The following is a 19,244-nucleotide window of genomic DNA, read 5'->3' as shown; positions in this document are numbered from 1 at the left end:
TGCAAAATAGAGAGACACTTAATGAGAATTACCCCAGGCAGACCTATCCCGCTCTTGGAAGCCTCTTTATTCAAAAATACCTTCCCTGACAGAGGGCTGTAGTTACAAAATGTCAGAACCCTCAGGAAGGTTTCCAGCCCTTGGTTCTTGGGGATGGTCTTTTCCCTGATACCTCCAGGGGCTGAATGTGTGGGCCTGGATGGGGTGGGAGAGCAGAGGTGGGTAAATATGCAGTCCCACCAGGCAGAGAGTGGGACTGGCTGGAGGGGGCCCGCCATGGCCCTGAATGCTGGTGGGAAAGCGGCGTGAGAGCCAGAGAGAAGACATCACAGATGACTGTCTTATTTCAAAACTCTGCTCAGAGCTGGCTGTCTGCCCAGGGATGCAGAAGGAATGGCTCTTCCCATCTCCCTCGAACACAGACAGCGGGACCCCCTTTTCCAAGTCTCCAATCTCTTGATAGTAACAGCTTCTGAGGACTAGTCTGGGAACCTCACCCCATTTATGGCATTGTTTCCTTGGGAAAGTGAGCACTGAATTCTAAATCATCTGTTTGCTAATGAACTTTCCAAAAGTAATCCCCTCACACGTCTACTCCGTCTGTGCTATCACCGTGGGTGTTCCAGTGGCCGTGTGTGCTTTCAGGAACTCGGCCTGAGAAATCTGCTGGTTCCCAACCTCTATGTACCTTAGAGAAGTGACTGGGTCTGCTCTCCAAAGCAGTATCTCACTGTGAGTCTATTGGCAGCTACTGGAAATAACAGGAGTTTTAACTGGGTGGTCTCTGCTCTTCCTCCTCCTCTGGGTGCTAGTTAACTGAGCTCCCACTGGAGGTCAGAAGTTTATGCTATCCCTTTGTCCATCACTGACTTTCTGGTTAAATGGGTGTTTGTCACTTTGTGGCACCTCAGTTTTTACAGTTGCAAAGTGAAGCTGGTTGGCAAATGGAGATAAAAAATGAGAGTATTGAGCTTCAGGAGAAAATAACACGGGAGCTATCTTTCTTCTTTCTTTCTTTTTTTTCTCTTTACAGCCACACCTGTGGCACATGGAAGTTCCCTGGCTAGGGGTCAAATCAGAGCGGAAGCTGCCGGCCTACGTCACAGCCACTGCCATGCCAGATCTGAACTGCGACCTACACCACAGCTCACAGCAACACCGGAACCTTAACTTCCTGAGCGAGGCCAGGGATCAAACCCACATCCTCATGGATACTAGCTGGATTCTTAACCCATTGAGCCACAGCAGGAACTCCACATCTTTCTCATTTCTAGCGGGAGGGAGCTGGGTATTAAGATGTTTAGCAAGCTGCTAACCTGGTGTTAATGACACTTAAACCGACTCCTCTTCAGAGAAGAATAGGAGTGATAATGGTGATAATTAATATTGCATCAGTGCTTTACAATTTACAAGTCATTTTTATATTCATCCTCTCACTTGATCCTTAGGAAGGCTTACAGGGCAAGCATCACATTTACTTCTGCTTAACAGGTCTGGGGACTGATGTTCCGAGAAGCCAAATGACTTGTCTAAGGTCATCAAGGGAGTGAGGGGAGAGGCGATGGCCACAGTTAGGTCTTCTCGTTTCTTTTTTTTTGTCTTTTTGGGGCCACACCTATGTCATATGTAGGTTCCCAGGCTAGGGGTCGAATCAGAGCTATAGCTATTAGCCTACGCCACAGCCACAGTAGATCTGAGCCGTGTCTGCCACCTACACCACAGCTCACGGCAATGCCGGATCCTTAATCCACTAAGCGAGGCCAGAGATCGAACCCATGTCCTCATGGATACCAGTCGGGTTAGTTAACCACTGAGCCACGACGGGAATTCCAGGTCTTTTAATTTCATGTTCGATCTCTTCTTCACTTGTTCCATTCCCCACTGTGTTTTTCCTAATTCAATCTATCACCAAAGTCATCATCAAAAGGAGATTACAGGTCTCTCATAAGGAAAGGGACATTGTGGGGGAAAGGCACAAAGGATTAGAGGGCCCGGGTACATCCTCTTCTAACGTACCCTATATCTAATTGCTCTAAATAGATATGGTCTATCTTACCTATCCTACTTGTTCTGGGAGTTCCCTTGTGGCTCAATGGGTTTAACTTTCAGTGTTGTCACTGCTGTGGCTCTGATTATAGCTGTGGTGTAGGTTTGATCCCTAACCTGGGAATTTCCACATGTTGAGAGCACTGCTAAAAAAAAAAAAAAAAAAAAAATTATCTTCTCTAATCCTACCTGTTCTTCCTCAGCAAGGGTAGGTTCCTTGGATAGGCAGGAAATGGGGGCGGGGTGGGGGAGGAGAGATGAGTCATCTCATTCACAAATACTGAGGGCAAATCATCTGGGAGAATTTTATTATCAGGAAAGGAGAACAAAAGCTCAGCCTACTATAATACAGAAGCAAAGAAGAGTTGATCCTTATATGGGAAAAGAATCTGAGAAAGAATGGATATGTGTGTATGCATAACTGATTCACTCTGCTGTACACCTGAAACTAACACAACATTGTTAAGTCAACTACACGCCAATAAAACTCAAAAAAAAAAAAAAAAAAAAAAAAAAAAGAATAGCTGATCTTAAAGAAAATGATTTCCCTGAGAAAAAAGTATTCTCTGTCATAATCTAGAAACACTATCCTGGAATCCTGGACAGACCGGACCCACTAAGAACATTTCATTTCCATGCCCCTGCCCCCCCCAGCATGTTCATTAGGAAGCTTCCCTCCCCAGTCCACGACAGGGAGGGACAGGTGGGTGATGGATGTTGCTCTAGCCCCCATCCCATCCAGCTTCTCCACAGGACCTGCTGAAGACAGGACGTGTACCACACAGCAATGTCATGTAATTGAAAAGTCAATGATAAACTCACGAAAAGTTACTTTCCTTACTAGGTAAGAGGTTTTTATATAGTAAGGAGTTTGTGAAATACAAAAATACCAATAGAAAAATGGACATAAACACACAATTCACAAATGAATGGGTCCTAGTTAAAATAAACACAGACTGACCTCAGTTATCAAATATGAAGTATAGAGGAGCACAGACTAGATCATTAGCAGCGGCTATCTTTGAATTGAGAGTTGTGGATAATTTTTGCTTTCTTTGTATATATTTGGATTCTAAGATTTTTTTTTTACATGAACACGTACGGTTTTGGTAAGCAGTTATTAAGTAAAAAACCAAGTTTGGAACACCGTGGGAAATGTGAAATATGGAAACAACTTCTTCCCACTCAAAGAAACTCTCCTAGTGCTACAGGAATCTTCCGTAACTTACCACTAACATTGTTTAGGAAATACAATAAGATAAGAAGAATGGATTCCCCCCCCCCTTTTTTTTTTCAGGGCTGTACCCTTGGCATAAGGAAATTCCCAGGCTAGGGTCAAATTGGAGCTGTAGCCACCAGCCTACACCCAGCCACAGCAATGCTGGATCCAAGCTGTGTCTGTGACCTACACCACAGCTCACAGCAATGCTGGATCCTTAACCCACTGAGTGAGGCCAGGGATCAAACCTGCATCCTCACAGATACTAGTCAGATTTGTTTCTGCTGAGCCACAAAGCAAACTCCGGAGAATGATTTCTGAAAGTCTACGATACAGTATGAAAAACCCAGAAAAGTCCTCCACTTTAATATTTAGTATATATTAAATTTGGGGGAACCAAAATAATTCTTTTCTTGAAAAATTTGTCTTAAACTTATGCAGAAGCTTCTTCACAAAGGCTAAATAATTCTGTCGTCAGGGTACAAAAGTTAGTATACAGTTAAATTGTTTATTTCTATTCTGAAAACTTAAGGACTAATATGTTTCCTTATAATTTCTATTTATCTTTCCTAAGATTAAACTCTAACTCTACCTCCAATTTTTTTTTTTTTTGCCAATAACAATTTTTAAAGCTACAAGTGAAGTGCTCTTTGGGGAAAAAATATTTTATAGTTTTCATTTAGCTACATGTCCATCTGCTTTCTGATAGAAATTCAGTGTGAGAAAGGAATTTTGAGATAACTTGATACCTTCCCCCTTGACTGAGAGAAGGGCTCAGGCCCGCAGAGGTTCAGTTACGCACAGTTGAGAAATATGACAGTCAAGCTAAAAATAACCCACCACCAGGGCAGTTTATTGCTTCTTTGGACTCATTTTCATTTCAGTTTTATACTCATAAACTAGGAGGAGGATTCTTTAACATTAAACAGTAGTTTGACTTCAGAGAAGTGTTCGATTTAGCACTTAAATATTGTCTCTCGTTGGGCTGGCCAGCAATCCTTCTGCTGAGAGGATGCTGCAGCCAGAGCCCAGCACTATGTGGCCAGGGTACATCTGCAGGATCCTCTTTTCTTTTTTGGGCCGCACCTGCGGCATATGGAGGTTCCCAGATTAGGGGTCAAATCCAAGCTACATCTGCTGGCCTACACCACAGCCACAGCAACACCAGATCCTTAACCCACTGAGCAAGGCCAGGGATCGAACCAGCAACCTCATGTTTACTAGTCAGATTTGTTTCCACTGCACCACAATAGAAACTCCTGTCTGCAGAATCTTGACAGCTGTTCTCACAGCTTAGCCATGACTCAAAATCAAGGTGAGGCAGAAAAGCCCAAATGTCATAATATATATTTCCATCTTTACACAGGACTAAACGCCGTTTTCTAATTTCCAAAAAAATCACAGACTTTTAAAGCTTAGGTTTAAAAGTAAGAAAGGAACTCAGAATTTTGGACTTTCTGGAGGTCTAATTGGAGCTGTAGCCACCGGCCTACGCCAGATCCAAGCCGTGTCTGCAACCTACACCACAGCTCATGGCAATGCCGGATTCTTAACCCATTGCGCGAGGTCAGGGATCAAACCCGCAACCTCATGGTTCCTGGTTGGATTTGTTTTCGCTGCGCCACGATGGGAACTCTGGAAGTTCTATTTCAATTACAACTTTTAGGTCACCAGGGTAACTTCTAGTACCCTTGATCTGCCAGACTGTAAGCTCCTTGAGGGCAAGAATGCGTTCTTCTTTTTCTTTGTTTTCCCAAGGCCGACCAGAGCCCCTGGCACAGAGCCAACACTCAGCAAATTATTTTAAAATGTGATGGCAAGAACAGATGGGGAGGGTCTCTAGGGACTAGGAGTGGCTGTAACCAATGTTCTAGGAGACAGCAGCTTTGTGCTGACTCCCAAAAATCTCAGATAGATGGAGACCTTTGTGGTTACTTATACAATAAAGTTATTACTCTGGAAAGTAAAGTTATGACCTGAGTTAACACTGGTTATTTCCTTTAAGAAAGGAACAATAAAAATAATATGTAATTTTGAAGTTCCCAAAGCCTCCCCATCCCCCTCACCCACCCCCAGCTTGACATCTGAGGGAGAAAGCAGTCTTTACACAGGGACTTGGGTTTGTAAACATAAAGGAAAACATTGCCTGAATGGGAAATACTGAGTGCAATACAAATTTACTTTCTGCTCAGCTAAGGAAAAGAGGGTGAGGGGAAGCGAAACTATGAGACTGAAGGTAAAAACTCACAAAAACCCTTCCCAGCTCCTTTTCTAGCAAGAGGTCAATCACTGAGGCGACACAGGCTTTCAGATTTCTTATGAGAAACTATAGTAAGAAAAATACAGTGACTCATCTTATAATAATGCCCTTTCCTCCCAAAGTACACATCATGATTCCCACATCCCTGGCACGTGGGCACTCGGTGCAGGGCTATTGCAACACTGGGCATCTCCCTGCTCGGAGCCCCTCCATGCAAGGGGGGTGATGGACCTCCCTGGTGCTGGGGAAGTTGGGGGGGCTGCGTGGCTGCACTTGCTCTGCCCCCAGAGGAGGGGGATTACTTCCTTTGTGCCGTCCGATCTGGAACAGCGGTTCTTTTGTGCGGCCACCTTTAGGAACCAGGGAGCCAAGAGCAGCTGGCTTCCTTGTGTCCAGGCTGAAAGAAGCCCAGGCAGAGTGGCTCTGAATAGGCACTCCCAGATTTCCTAGCCAATTGTCACTTAGACACTGAAGATCCAAAAAGAAAAGAGAAGAAAAGAAAAAGTAAGGGGGGGGGGGAGGAAAAGAGAATCTGCTACTCAAGGCTACAGCACGAGTAATGCGCCCAAGGCAGTTGCCTAGGTACTGACTCACCCCCACCCACCCCCACCCCTCCCCGTGCCCCCATCACTTCCGTGGCTGGGAGACGGAGTTAAGTAAACAGTTATAGGAAAAAAAAAAATAATTGAAGTTTATGTCAAAGAAGTATCTCCAATACAGCCACTCAGGAAGCCCATTTCCCAGGCCCTGCCCAGCCAGACGTTCCTGGAGCATAACCACCATGAGAAAATGGGATGGATTCGGCCCTTTGGCGACTATCAGTGTAAACTGATGAAAGAAAATGAAATATTCAGGAATATAAGGAAGTTCAAGAGGAGAGCCAGACATCTCTGGCTCTGGGCATCTAAAGTGTATACCGGGAGTAAGAATGCCTTCTGTCCAGCAGAAGGCAATTCTGGGATGCAAGGGCTGTTTATTGATCCTTAAAAGGCTAAGACTGGAGGGCTCTGCAGAGGTCAAATATAAGTGAGGCACTTGTGGTGGAAGGATGATGGCCTTGGCTGGATGGGCTGTTGGTGGGAGAGGTGGCCCTTTGCGTGACGTGGATGTGCTATTGTTTCTGGGAGAACCAGCACAAGGCCTGTGTGGAGGGGCGGGGCACAGGTGGGCCAGGCACAGGGGGGCAGGGCACGCAGAAGGGGCGGAAGCCTGCGTCAGGGCTGGGTGGTAGGTGACGGGTGTATCTGTGGGCGGGAAAGCCTGTCTGTGAAGGATGGTCAGAGGTGGAAGAGGGCAGCTCCAGAGACTAACCACATTTAAAGAGGGAACATGCAAAGGGTGAAAGATGCCCGTGAAGTAAATGGCATTCTTCTCACAAGCTAACTTGGTGAACTCTGACAGTGTTATCATTGGATATCAGAACATTTTGAAGATAAGAAAACTGAACCGGCTTATGCAAAAGGCCAGTCAACTTTTCAGAATGAAAATTTTTCACGTTTAGGAAATCTTCCAAATTATAGGATTTATATGACAGCAGCTATAGAAAACTTACATCTGTATAAATACCGGCACCCCAAAGGAGGATAAGATTTCATTTGCATTGAAATGTTTTGAGTCGGCCTTAATAATTTAAAATATTAAGTGTTAATACTGCATCTCACACAAGATCTAATTTCTTCTGCCTTGCATCTGAAAACAATAATACTTTCTGGTACAATTCATTGTTGTTTTCTCAAACCACAAATCAATTTCTTCATCGGTCTGAGAATCAGTTAAGCTATCTTATATTATAGTTGTTTGCCAATGGCATTACTGCTTTCGGATTTATTAATTTGCTAAGATAACTCAACATGCTAGAAATACTTCAAAAGTAAACTTTTAAAACTTTTCACCAGATTGGCTTCATCTATTTCATTTAATGTGTATACTGAGAACTTAATTGACAGATGAAGAAATAAGGTTCCCACTGGCTTTTCTGAAGGGCTTGTCTGATCCAGAGGAAGGTATCTAAAGGTACATGTGAATTCTCTGCTCTTTACTCGTCCTGTGTCTCTGTTCACCCTACACTTTTCTTATGTATTTATTTAAGATGAGATAAGAAGCTGGTTTTAGACCATTTGGGCCAAATTTCAAATTTCATATGGATTAAAAAATAATAAACATAAGGGATAATCTAATATCCTCATAAATTATTTTAGAAGCATAATAATCATGTCATACTTCATGTCCAGGTTTAATGTCTGCTGGATTTCTTTTCCCCTCTTTGTTAAAGTTTCAAGTCATGTGCCCAAAAATGTGGAAACAAAAAATTGGTAGACAGGTAAGTTCCGATAGATTGGGCTATGACTGCAGCAATACTCACACACACACACACACACAGTCAAATGTATATGTTAAAAGACAAAGCTGTAAGCTAGAACATTATATGTGCATTTTCAGTATCTATTTGTCTGAATAGAGAACTCCAATGAAACAGAAATAGGACCTGACAGAGCTCAAGACTTAGCACGAGAAAAGACCGACAGAACAAACCCTATCAGCTAAGAAATAACACACTGGGGAAAAGTACTGGTTCTCATGAAAATGTCAGTGATTCACCATGGAACAAAATTCAAAAGCCACTGACCCCAATGAGAGCTTCCAGTGGAAACATGTGGATTTTGCTTCATTGATTTTGCTTTACATATCATTGAAATACTATCATAAGCACTTTCACAGTTTTTCTGATATGTGTTTTCTCATTTTATATTGATACAGAAGAGAGACTACTGATCACACTAAATTTTCAAGAGGTCTTCAGGAGAAAGACATATCAGTTAATCAATATCATCATGCAAAATAAGTAGGGCATTTCTGGTCTCTAAAAACATGCACTGAGTGCTCAACAGCTGAACAAGAACAGAAGACAATTCCCTTTTCTATTTTTTACAATAACTTATCATTCAAGAAGACCTATTTGCTCACAGAATATATTCATACATACCAACTCTTCCTGCTGACTTGCCAAAAGGTCACGACTGAAGGCAAGCTGACTTACACAGACCACAAATCTGTCGGGAAATACACGGAGTTCTGTACAAAAATGAAGGAAATCACGTTAACTAAATCACATACAAAAGAGTACCAACACAGCAATGGTTGGTCCCAGATTTTTGAGTTACCATAATAAGCATGTATGGATAACACACGTGTCTCTTTTTCCCTCCCCTCCTTTCAGAGTTTGCCATCAAGTGGGTGGGGCAAGCACAAAGCTCTGGGGATGATTCGGGAGGCTGCAAATTGATCCACCTGAGCCCACGGACCATTATTTTGCATGAAACCCCCAGGCTAGGTCTCTACCGCTTTCCCTCTATGTCAGTTTGCTGTCTTCTGCTCAGAACTCACATTTAGGAAATAGGATCAGCATTTTTTAACAGGTGTTCAAACGTACACAGGAAGAGGGAGACAATCTGAAAACATGACTCATCCATAAACTCGTTCTTACTAGTTTATCCTCTACTTGGTCAACTGGTCTTGGGCAGGTCTTGGGCAAACCCCCAATCTGAACCAGGGTATGAAAATAGCAGTGCCATTGATTAGGAATTAATGGTCAAACTTGAGAAATGGTTAAATATGCAATAGTAGAGATGATACAACTATACACCACAGCTACAGTAATCTATTATAACAACTTCTTTTTTTTTTTTTTTTTTTTTGTCTTTTTAGGGCTGCACCCATGGCATATGGTGCTTCCCAGGCTAGGGGTCCAATTGGAGCCATAGCCACTGGCCTATGCCAGAGCCACAGCAATGCCAGATCCAAGCCACATCCACAACCTACACCATAGCTCACGGCAACACCAGATCCTCAACCCAATGAGAGAGGCCAGGGATTGAACCTACAACCCTATGGTTCCTAGTCGGATTCATTAACCACTGAGCCACGTCAGGAACTCCCTATTATGACAACTTCTTAAAGTGAAACTACTGGCTGGTGGGTGAAGAAGGTGAATGACCACTGGCTGGTGGGTGGGGATGGGCCGGACTTTTCACCATTCAGTAGTAAATGCTATCTGTGTGTCTCCTTGCCCCATCTGTCCATCCATCTCTCTGTTGATCCACGCAGCCCCCACCTATCTCAGGAGCGATGTCTGGAGTTAGATCGGGATTATTTCAATGTCTAAAGAAAGACCTAGGCAATGGCAGTCCTTACCATGAAGCGTAGCTAGGCTGTATTTTAACAAATTTAACTGGCTCATTTTCCTAAGAGACCTGAACAGAGTGGAAGGCCCCAGTGAGAGAGTAATACAGTCAAGTGACACTTAATGTTAAGAAAGTGCAGGTAAGTGTGACGATTCCAAGAAACAAACCTCTGTACAGTTATTTTTAAAGTCCTTGCTTCATTTCTTATCCACTAAAATCATCCAAGGAAGCTGATCTAGATTTTCTTTCCACTGCTCACATCGACTTGGGGAACAGTCATGAGCATCTGTTGTTGTTGGCTGGACACGTCTGACATCATTTCCTCCATGGACATCTTAACTCGAGGAAATGAGGGGGCAGCTGGCCTCCTCACACACCTAGGAAAGGCTCTGGGCCAGGAAAGCGCTTTCTCGTGCACACACTTGCTCTATACCCTCGGGCCTCCATGTGCACAGACAACGGTAAAGTGATTCACAGTTAACTGCCTGTCCAGTCACTCCAGAGCTCCACGAAGGTGCTGAGGTGCAGCAGGAAAGGAAAGTGGGAGTGTGGTCCACTTTACTGCGCTTGGGCAGGCAATAAACAGGGCAAGTTGAAGAAAAGAAAAATCATAAATGCTTGCAGACACTGTTAGTGGTTCAATGTCATGAAGGCTATGACTCCTTCACTTTCAGCCCTTCTCTTAGGACAAGCTCATGGTGCAGAATGACCAATGACCCAAGAAATCGGCTTCTCACCTGAATGCTGTGAGCCCCTGAGGCACCAGAGGCGAATCCCTCTCTTGAGAAAATAGGCTGTGATTTGAAAGCCATAACCTATAAAGTAAAAGCAGACAGCATTAGATTATAAGCTTGTTGATGACTGACTCTCACTGGGCCCAACCCAGTAAGCACTCAATAATTATCCAGCGAATGAAAGAGTACGAGAGCCAGTGCACGCTTAGCTCTTCCCAGAGGCAGGGCCAGAGCACCTGCGATGGCCTCCAGTCCCTGACGTGGCTCAGTTACTTTATCTGTAAAATGGGATCAATGAGGAGGTCTGATTAAATGGGCTTAACAATTAGGCCCTAGAGCACGGATGATTCCTTCAGGCTGGGCTGCTGCACCAATCTCGGCCACCATCTGATTGATGCTCATTATTTATCAGCTCACAAAAAGAAGAGCTTTTTTGTTTTTGTTTTGTTTTTTTTTTCTTTTTCGGCTGCACCCACAGCATATGGAATTTCCCAAGACAGGGATCAAATTTGAGCCATTTGCGGCAACGCCAGATCCTTAACCCACTAAGCCAGGGATCAAACTGGTGTCCCCAAAGGGACAAGCCGGATCTTTAATCTGCTGCATCACAGCAGGAACTCCCACAGAAAGAAGAGTTTAATACCTACTTGGAGATGGGTGTATTTCACCTGTAAACAAGTTATTTCAATTCAAGGCCAGCAAAACCTTTACATAAGATGAAATGAAAAGAAATAGGAAATGAGCACACTCCCCAACCCCCCAAAAAGAGGCAGAAAGAAAACTCTCTAATCCACGAGAATGGCCAAATTGAAAAAGGCCAAGGGCACCAAGTGTTGGCAAGAATGTGGGTGGACTGGAACTCTCACGTACTCCTGGTGGAAGTACAAAATGGTAGAGCTTCTTTCAAAATCCACTTGAGTATCTAAAGCTGAACTTCAGCATAACACCCAGTGAGGACAGCACTTTTTCCAAGAGTCCCAAACTGGAACCAATGCAAATATCCATCGAAAAGTAGATTTCTTTCTTTTTTTTTTTTTTTGCTTTTTAAGGCTGCACATGTGGCATTTGGAGGTTCCCAGACTAGGGATCACATTGGAATTGCAACCACCGGTCTACACCACAGCCACAGCAACACGGGATCCAAGCCATATCTTCGAACTACACCACGGCTCACGGTAACCCTGGATCCTTAATCCACTGAGTGAGGCCAGGGATAGAACCCGAATCTTCATGGATCCTAGGTGGGTTCATTAACCGCTGAGACACAAGGGGACCTCCCAAAGTACAATTTCTTAATTGAAGGAAAGCGGGGAGGTAAGAGCCACACAGCACAATGCTGCACTGCCTCTAAAAATGAACGCGCACTTTTAGCAACATGGATGGACCTAGAGATTATCATGCTAAGCGAAGTCAGACAATGAGACATCAACATCAAATGCTATCCCTGACATGTGGCATCTGAAAAAAGGACACAATGAACTTCTTTGCAGAACAGATACTGACTCACAGACTTTGAAAAACTTATGGTTTCCAAAAGAGACAGTTCGGGGGGATGGGGGATGCACTGGGGCTGTGGGACGGAAATCCTATAAAATTGGATTTTGATGATCATTGTACAACTACAAATGTAATAAATTCATTGAAAAAAAATGAATGTGCTATAAGCACGGGCCATATTGGAACTAAATATCCCAAACATGATGTTAAGTGAAAGACGCCTGGTCCAAAGGAGTGCATCCCATCTGTGATGATGGAGGTGTTTCTGTTCACCTTACAGGTGGCAACGTCATTTCAGGTGGCTCACAGGAAGTGCCAGCAGAGTACCCTTCACCCTCCTCCCTTCCAGCCCTGCTCCAGGGATAAACTACTCTGTTGATGCCTCTCTTGAAAAGAGCAAGTAAAAAACATCCCAGGTAACACAGGAGAGTACTTGGTGGAAGAATCAGAAGTGAAGGAGTTCCTGTTGTGGTTCAGCAATAATGAACCTGACACAGTATCTGTGAGGATGCGGGTTTGGTCCCTGGCCTCGCTTAGTGGGTTGAGGATCTGGCATTGCCGCAAGTTGCGGCATAGGTCGTAGATGAGGCTCCGATCTGGTGTTGCTGTGGCTGTGGTGTAGGACAGCAGCTGCAGCTCTGATAGCCTGGGAACTCATCTATGCTGCATGTATAGCCCTAAAAAAAGAAAGAAAGAAAGAAAAGAAAAAAGAAAGAATCAGAAGTGAAAGACCTGCCAAAGAGGGGTGAGGATCTCCAGGTTCTAAAATAACCTCAGGCAATTGCTAACCCTCGGAGACAGTATTTTATCCATGAAATTGGAAGGGCCAGGAGTTGAAAGAGGCAGTCTCTAGGCTCACTGGACTCTTGAAAAACCATGACAATGATTGTTTTGAAATAACTTGTATATATAAGAATACAGTGAAGGAAGTTTCCAGTTTTATGCTCAAGTATCCTTCTGTCACTCTTATAGAAAGATCCAGAACATCAGTGACCACAGACTCAATGTACTGTCTACACAAGCTACGCCTCTGACAGCACAATTGCTTTAGTCACGGGGATTTCGAAATAACAGTGACATCTATGATGAGATATCTCCAGCTTTACTGAGATGAAATATGTTTTTTACTAACACACTTGAAATGGACTGCATTTTGGTCATGTGGCTTTCTTCTGCTTCAAATGTCAAACGAAATATGCACACGCTGGCATAATTCTGAGTGCTTTAAAATAAATACTTCAGCCCTTAGGTCACCGAGAGAGTGGAAGTGACATCCACATCTGTTTATCTGTCCTACTGCTGGGGGCGGGGGATGATCAGAGTGGACTTAGAAACACAAAGGGATTTCCAGAGAAAAGATTTATAATAAATGTGAGTCTTCCAAAGAACTGAACAACGACAAAAATGCAATATCTAAGTCATTTCTGCCTTTGCTGGTGGCTCATACTGAACGCTTGTAGCACCAGGTGATCAAGATTCAGATGCAAGCTCAAATTTTCAAAGCTCCTTTCTCTGTACAAAATCTCTAGCAATAAATCATTAATGGTAGGAAGGGGCTCCATTTGAAATTGACCAAGAAAACTCTAGCTCAAGTTCAGGAAGCCTGGTATCTGGAGATACCACTTGAGTGACCACTAATCCTGCTTGGTCAGCTGTCTCAATATGACACCTTCCGCTCTAGAAAAGAAAGTAGTGTAAGTCAGATTCTGAATGACTTACAACTGACATTGCTGGGAGAACTGAGTTTATGGAAACCTTTCCTGCTCTGCCCCCAACTCCCAAGATAGGACTGTTTGAGGGAATCATTCTTAAGCTGGTGTCTTGTGGTTTCAGTGGAAAACCCTGCCTAATGGCACCTACAAGAGAAATGGCAAGTTTACCATGTAAAAGAGACCTGTGCTTGCTTAGTGCGAATTCTACTGGCCATAGGAAACTACTGTTTAAAGAGAAACTTGAAGAGAGAGAAAACACAGAAAGTATTTGTATCCATTCCTATGGCAAGCTGATTTTGATGTATAAACTAAGAAACTTCTTCTGCAGACATATACTGAACTGAAATGCTTAAGGAGCTGTGTTTCGTGTGCCCAGAGGTAACAGGCAGCGATAAAGATGATGTTTGCTTTTTAATGAAATCACCTTCACAGAACTGGGTGGGCCACTGAGATTTTGTACTTATCTGGGGTAAAGCAAAGCTCCACTATTCTCAAAAGCTAAACTGCAGCACAGCAAAGAATTCAGGAGGCCCTCTGCTTCGTCTTCTTGAGCACCAGCTCCCAGCTTGCAACACTGATGTGCTAAATGCCTGGAACTAGAGTCAGGGCTTGGGGGGGCGGGGGGGAGGAGAAGCAAAATGGAAATCATAAATCGATAAATCTTTTCATTTGAAAACTATGCGGCAAGGGTATTCCAAGATCCAGAGGTACTTGTAAGTCACTTTTTTTTAGGGTTAGGGCTCACCTGCAGCATATGGAAGTTTCCAGCCTAGGGGTCGAATCGGAGCTGCAGCTGCTGGCTTACACCACAGCCAGAGCAATGTAGGATCTAATCCCCATCTGCGACCTACATTGCTGCTTGCAGCAACACCAGATCCTTAACCCACTTAGTGAGGCCAGGGATGAACCTTCGTCCTCACGGACTCTGTGTTGGGTTTTTAAGCCACTGAGCCACAATGTTAACTCCTGTCTTCTTGTTAGCTATTGTGGTCTTCCCTAACCTGAAAAAACTGTCTTTAGCAAGAGACTGGGGTGAGGAAGGACCCCTTTGTAGTGCAGCCATCTTTCCATCAGGAGTCTTCACGTATGTCAACTTCTAGAAGTAATTTATCTTTCTGCACTGCTTAATGTCACAAGGTATCCAATACTAGCAAAAGGCCATCTTCTCCCTGGGCCTCCAAGCAGCCTTGAGATCTCCCCATCCCCATGCCTCCGAGTTCCATACTTTTTAAAGAGCTGCTACCCTTTCACTACCTTTCTACAGGCAGCCTCCCAGCCCCCAGGGAAGCCCCAGATGATGACTTGCCACCATGTTCACTTCCTTTTGAATGTGGTTTTCAGAAGGTTTTCACCTGGTTTTTACCAAAGAACACTAAGTATCCAAGAATAAAAAAGGAGGCGGGGTAATAATTGTGAGAGAAAAGAAAAGGTAGTCCATAGTTTAAGGACAGAGTTCTGCTATTTCATCTCACGGTCTGTCTAAAACAAACTGCTCCAAATGCCTTTATTGGAAATTCAGCGACTTCATGAATAGAAAGGGCAAAACAAACCCAAAAAGAAAAAAAAGTCAAGTATGAATTGAACAAATTCCATCCTGGCTGAGCAAGGCAGTAGATTAGTTTTAAGCAGCACTGTGCTCTGATGAGTAATACTTTTGAAGGGAGTGGTCGTTTATTTGGGTTGTTATATTTCACCGTCCCAAGACGCTAAGAGCAAATATCCTACATGGAGTTTTTACTGTAAAACTATCCAGTTTTGCTTGTTTTCCAGGGGATTCATGGCCAAGGGGTCTTGAGCTTCCCCAAGACTGCCCTGGGAGGCGGGGTGTTGTGGTCCGGTGAGAAATGGAGGAAAGCCCTCTCCCCTGGCGATTATGAGCCCATCACAGAGAGCCTGGGAAACTGCCTCTGGCCAGCCTGCTGAGCCCCTGGACAGCCTGGCAGGTAAGCACCGTTCACACACTGGGCTCCACCCACCACTGTGGCTCTCCTCCAACACAGCCTTTTCCTAAAGCGCAGGGCAGCCAAAGGAAGACCTACTAGGTCCCACAGTGTTTCTCTCCATGAGATGACTTCTTCCTTACCATCATCACTCAAGAGCAGGAAAAATTTCAAACATCCCAAAGCATGGAAAAATAACACCACCAACACCCAAGAGCCCACCATCTAGACTCAATAATATTGTGCCACATGTCATAGACACACTTGCTAAACTATTTCAAAATAGACATCATGACACTTTACTCACAAATGTGGGAGTGCAGGCTTCCCAACAATGACATTCTTGCTCAAAGAGTCAGTCCACATTCAAATTCCCAAACTGCCCCCCAAATATCTATCACCAATTTTCCTCCTGAACCAGGATCCCACCAAAGGTCATGCATTGCCTCTGGTAATGTCTCTCATACCTCCTATAACCTAGAACAATCTCTCTCTTTTTTCATACTCTGATCTTTCAAAAAGATCAGGCTCATTGTCCTCAATGACCCTTGTTCAGGATCTGAACTTAAAAAAAAAATCCCAACAAATTCAGCAAAGTAGCAGGGTATAAGATTAACATTCAGAAATCAGTTGCGTTTCTGTATAATAACAATGAAATATTAGAAAAGTAATACAGAAATATAAATCCTTTTAAAATTGCACCCCAAAAAATCAAATACCTGAGAATATACCTGACCAAGGAGATAAAGGACTTATTTGCTGAGAACTCTAAAACATTAATCAAGGACATTAAAGAAGACATAAAGAAATGGAAAGATATTCCATGTTCCTGGATTGGAAAAATTAGTTTCATAAAAATGGCCATACTATCAGAAGCAATCTACAGATTCAATGCAATCCCTATCAAATCACCCATGACATTTTTCACAGAACTAGAACAAACAATCCAAAAATTTATATGGAACCGCAAAAGACCCAGAATCACCAAAGCAATCCTGAGAAACAAAAACCAAGCAGGGGGCATAACTCTCCCAGACTTCAAGCAATATTACAAAGCCACAGTCATCAAAACAGTGTGGTACTGGTACCAAAACAGATAAGACAGACCAATGGAACAGAATAGAGAACCCAGAAATAAACCCTGACACCTATGGTCAAGTAATCTTTGACAAAGGAGGCAAGAACATAAAATGGGAAGAAGAAAGTCTATCCAGCAAGAATTGCTGGGAAACCTGGACAGCTGCATGCAAAGCAATGAAATTGGAACACACCCTCACACCATGTACAAAAATAAACTCAAAATGGCTGAAAGACTTAAATATAAGACAAGACACCATCCAACTCCTGGAAGAGAACATAGGCAAAACACTCTGACATCAACCTCATGAATATTTTCTCAGGTCATTCTCCCAAGGCAATAGAAATAAGAGCAAAAATAAACCAATGGGATCTAATCAAACTGACAAGCTTTTGCACAGCAAAGGAAACCAAAAAGACAACTTACAGAATGGGAGAAAATAGTTTAAAATGATGCAATGGACAAGCACTTAATCTCTAGAATATACAAGCAACTTATACAACGCAACACCAAAAAAGTCAAAAACCCAATGGAAAAATGGGCAAAAGACCTGAACAGACCATTCTCCAAGGAAGATATACAGATGGCCAATAAGCACATGCAAAAATGCTCAACATCCCTGATTATTAGAGAAATGCAAATCAAAACTACTATGAGATACCACCTCACACCAGTCAGAATGGCCATCATTAATAAGTCCACAAATAATAAGTGCTACGGGAGTGTGGAGAAAAGGGAACCCTCCTGCACTGTTGGTGGGAATGTAAGCTGGTATAGCCACTATGGGGAACAGTATGGAGGTACCTTAGAAATCTATATATAGAACTACCATATGACCCAGCAGTCCCACTCTTGGGCATATATACAGACAAAACTTCCCTTAAAAAGGACACAGGCACCTGCATGTTCACTGCAGCACTATTCACAATAGCCAAAACATGGAAACAACCTAAATGTCCATCGACAGATGATTAGATTAGGAAGATGTGGTATATATACACAATGGAATACTACTTGGCCATAAAAAATGACATAATGCCATTTGCAGCAACATGGATGGAACTAGAGACTCTCATACTGAGTGAAATAAGTCAGAAAGAGAAATACAGATACCATATGATATCACTTATAACTGGAATCTAATACAGCACAAATGAATGTTTCCACAGAAAAGAAAATCATAGACTTGGAGAACAGACTTGTGGCTGCCTGGAGGGAGAGGGAGGGAGTGGGAGGGATCCGGAGCTTGGGGTTAATGGATGCAAACTATTGCTCTTGGAATGTATTTACAATGAGATCCTGCTGTGTAGCATTGAGAACTATGTCTAGATACATCTCAACACAACAACGGGAGGAAAAAGTATGTATACATGTATGTGTAACTTGGCCCCCATACTGTACGGTGGAAAAAAAAATCTCAAGTTCCTAAATTCAGATTTCAACCTGCCTGCTATTGTAGCATGCTAGCCATTTATTAATTTTGACACTTCTTTAGCTGCTGCAGGAAACTGCAGGTTCGGACTGAAGCTACCATTACAATTCAAAGTCTGGAACACAGATAACTTGAAGATTTTGTCCTAAAGCAAATTTCAAAAAAATCAAATCTTAAATTTATAGATACCCCAATTTTCAGCAAAGGTAAGCTTACCTAAGCAGGTGGACAGTGGTCTCATACCGGTCTATATTTGTTTGCCACTTGGTGGCACTGAGATGACTAGGTGCTGACATAGAAGCAGCTCTGTTCTGTGCACCAGTTCAGACATGTGACTGTTTCCAGTATGAGGTCATGGTCAGTGCTCATTCCCCAGCTGAAGACCTGGGTGAGATTTAATAAGAAAGTAGAGTTCCCGTAGTGGCTCAGCAGAAATGAATCCGACCAGCATCCTTGAGGACACAGGTTTGATCCCTGGCCTTGCTCAGTGGGTTAAGGACCCGGCTTTGCCATGAGCTGTGGTGTAGATCGCAGACGAGGCTCGGATCCCGCGTTGCTGTCACTGTGGCGTAGGCTGGCGGCTACAGTTCCGATTCAACCCCTAGCCTGGAAACCTCCATGTGCTGCTCGGGTGCGGCCCTAAAAAGACAGAAAAAAAAAAAAGGAAGGGGCTGGTATCTATCAAGTATTGACAATGTCTTGGTGCTAAACTAGGCCTGGAATACATAGAATATTTCAAAGATATGTATGTGTGTGTTTTAAAGCTATTCCATTCAGGAAAAACAAAGTTGTAACTCATGACTTCTGAAACTGTGCCTATTTGAAAGTCATACCTGTCCTTACCAGATGGTCAAAGGCAGAATCATAATTTCATGCCATCTCTTAGAACATAAAGGGAGACTAAGTATGAGACTGGGCCTTTGGAAAAGACTTTCTGGGGCCCTTTGGAACATTTTGGAGGCCAAAGCATGACCTTCACCATTGCTGATGTGGGTGGGGTTGTAGAAAGAGATTGTTCTGTGGGAACCAAAAAACAAGAGTCCTGTCATAAGTTTAAGAATACATACACAGGATCCTAGTCTAAGACCACAACTGGGAAACGATTTGGGCTGGGTAAGTGGAATATTTGGTCCTAGGCTAAAAAT

At 43.3% G+C, this 19,244-nt stretch overlaps 1 protein-coding gene across 1 annotated transcript in view; it reads right to left on the bottom strand.

Moving 5' to 3' along the window:
- The window catches only part of SLX4IP (SLX4 interacting protein), a 211,837-nt gene that overhangs the window by 16,580 nt on the left and 176,013 nt on the right, over positions 1–19,244 (bottom strand). Inside the window, 2 exon segments of the mRNA XM_021078052.2 lie at positions 8,509–8,597; positions 10,444–10,521. Coding sequence (XP_020933711.2) covers positions 8,509–8,597; positions 10,444–10,521 — 167 coding nt within the window.

Source organism: Sus scrofa, chromosome 17 (assembly GCF_054392235.1).
Source record: "Sus scrofa isolate SSC_HxYL_T2T_F1_AM1 chromosome 17, Sscrofa_HxYL_maternal_Yorkshire_Landrace_v2.0, whole genome shotgun sequence".
NCBI classification, from domain to species: domain Eukaryota; kingdom Metazoa; phylum Chordata; class Mammalia; order Artiodactyla; family Suidae; genus Sus; species Sus scrofa.
This window is presented reverse-complemented; position numbering and strand designations above follow the sequence as displayed.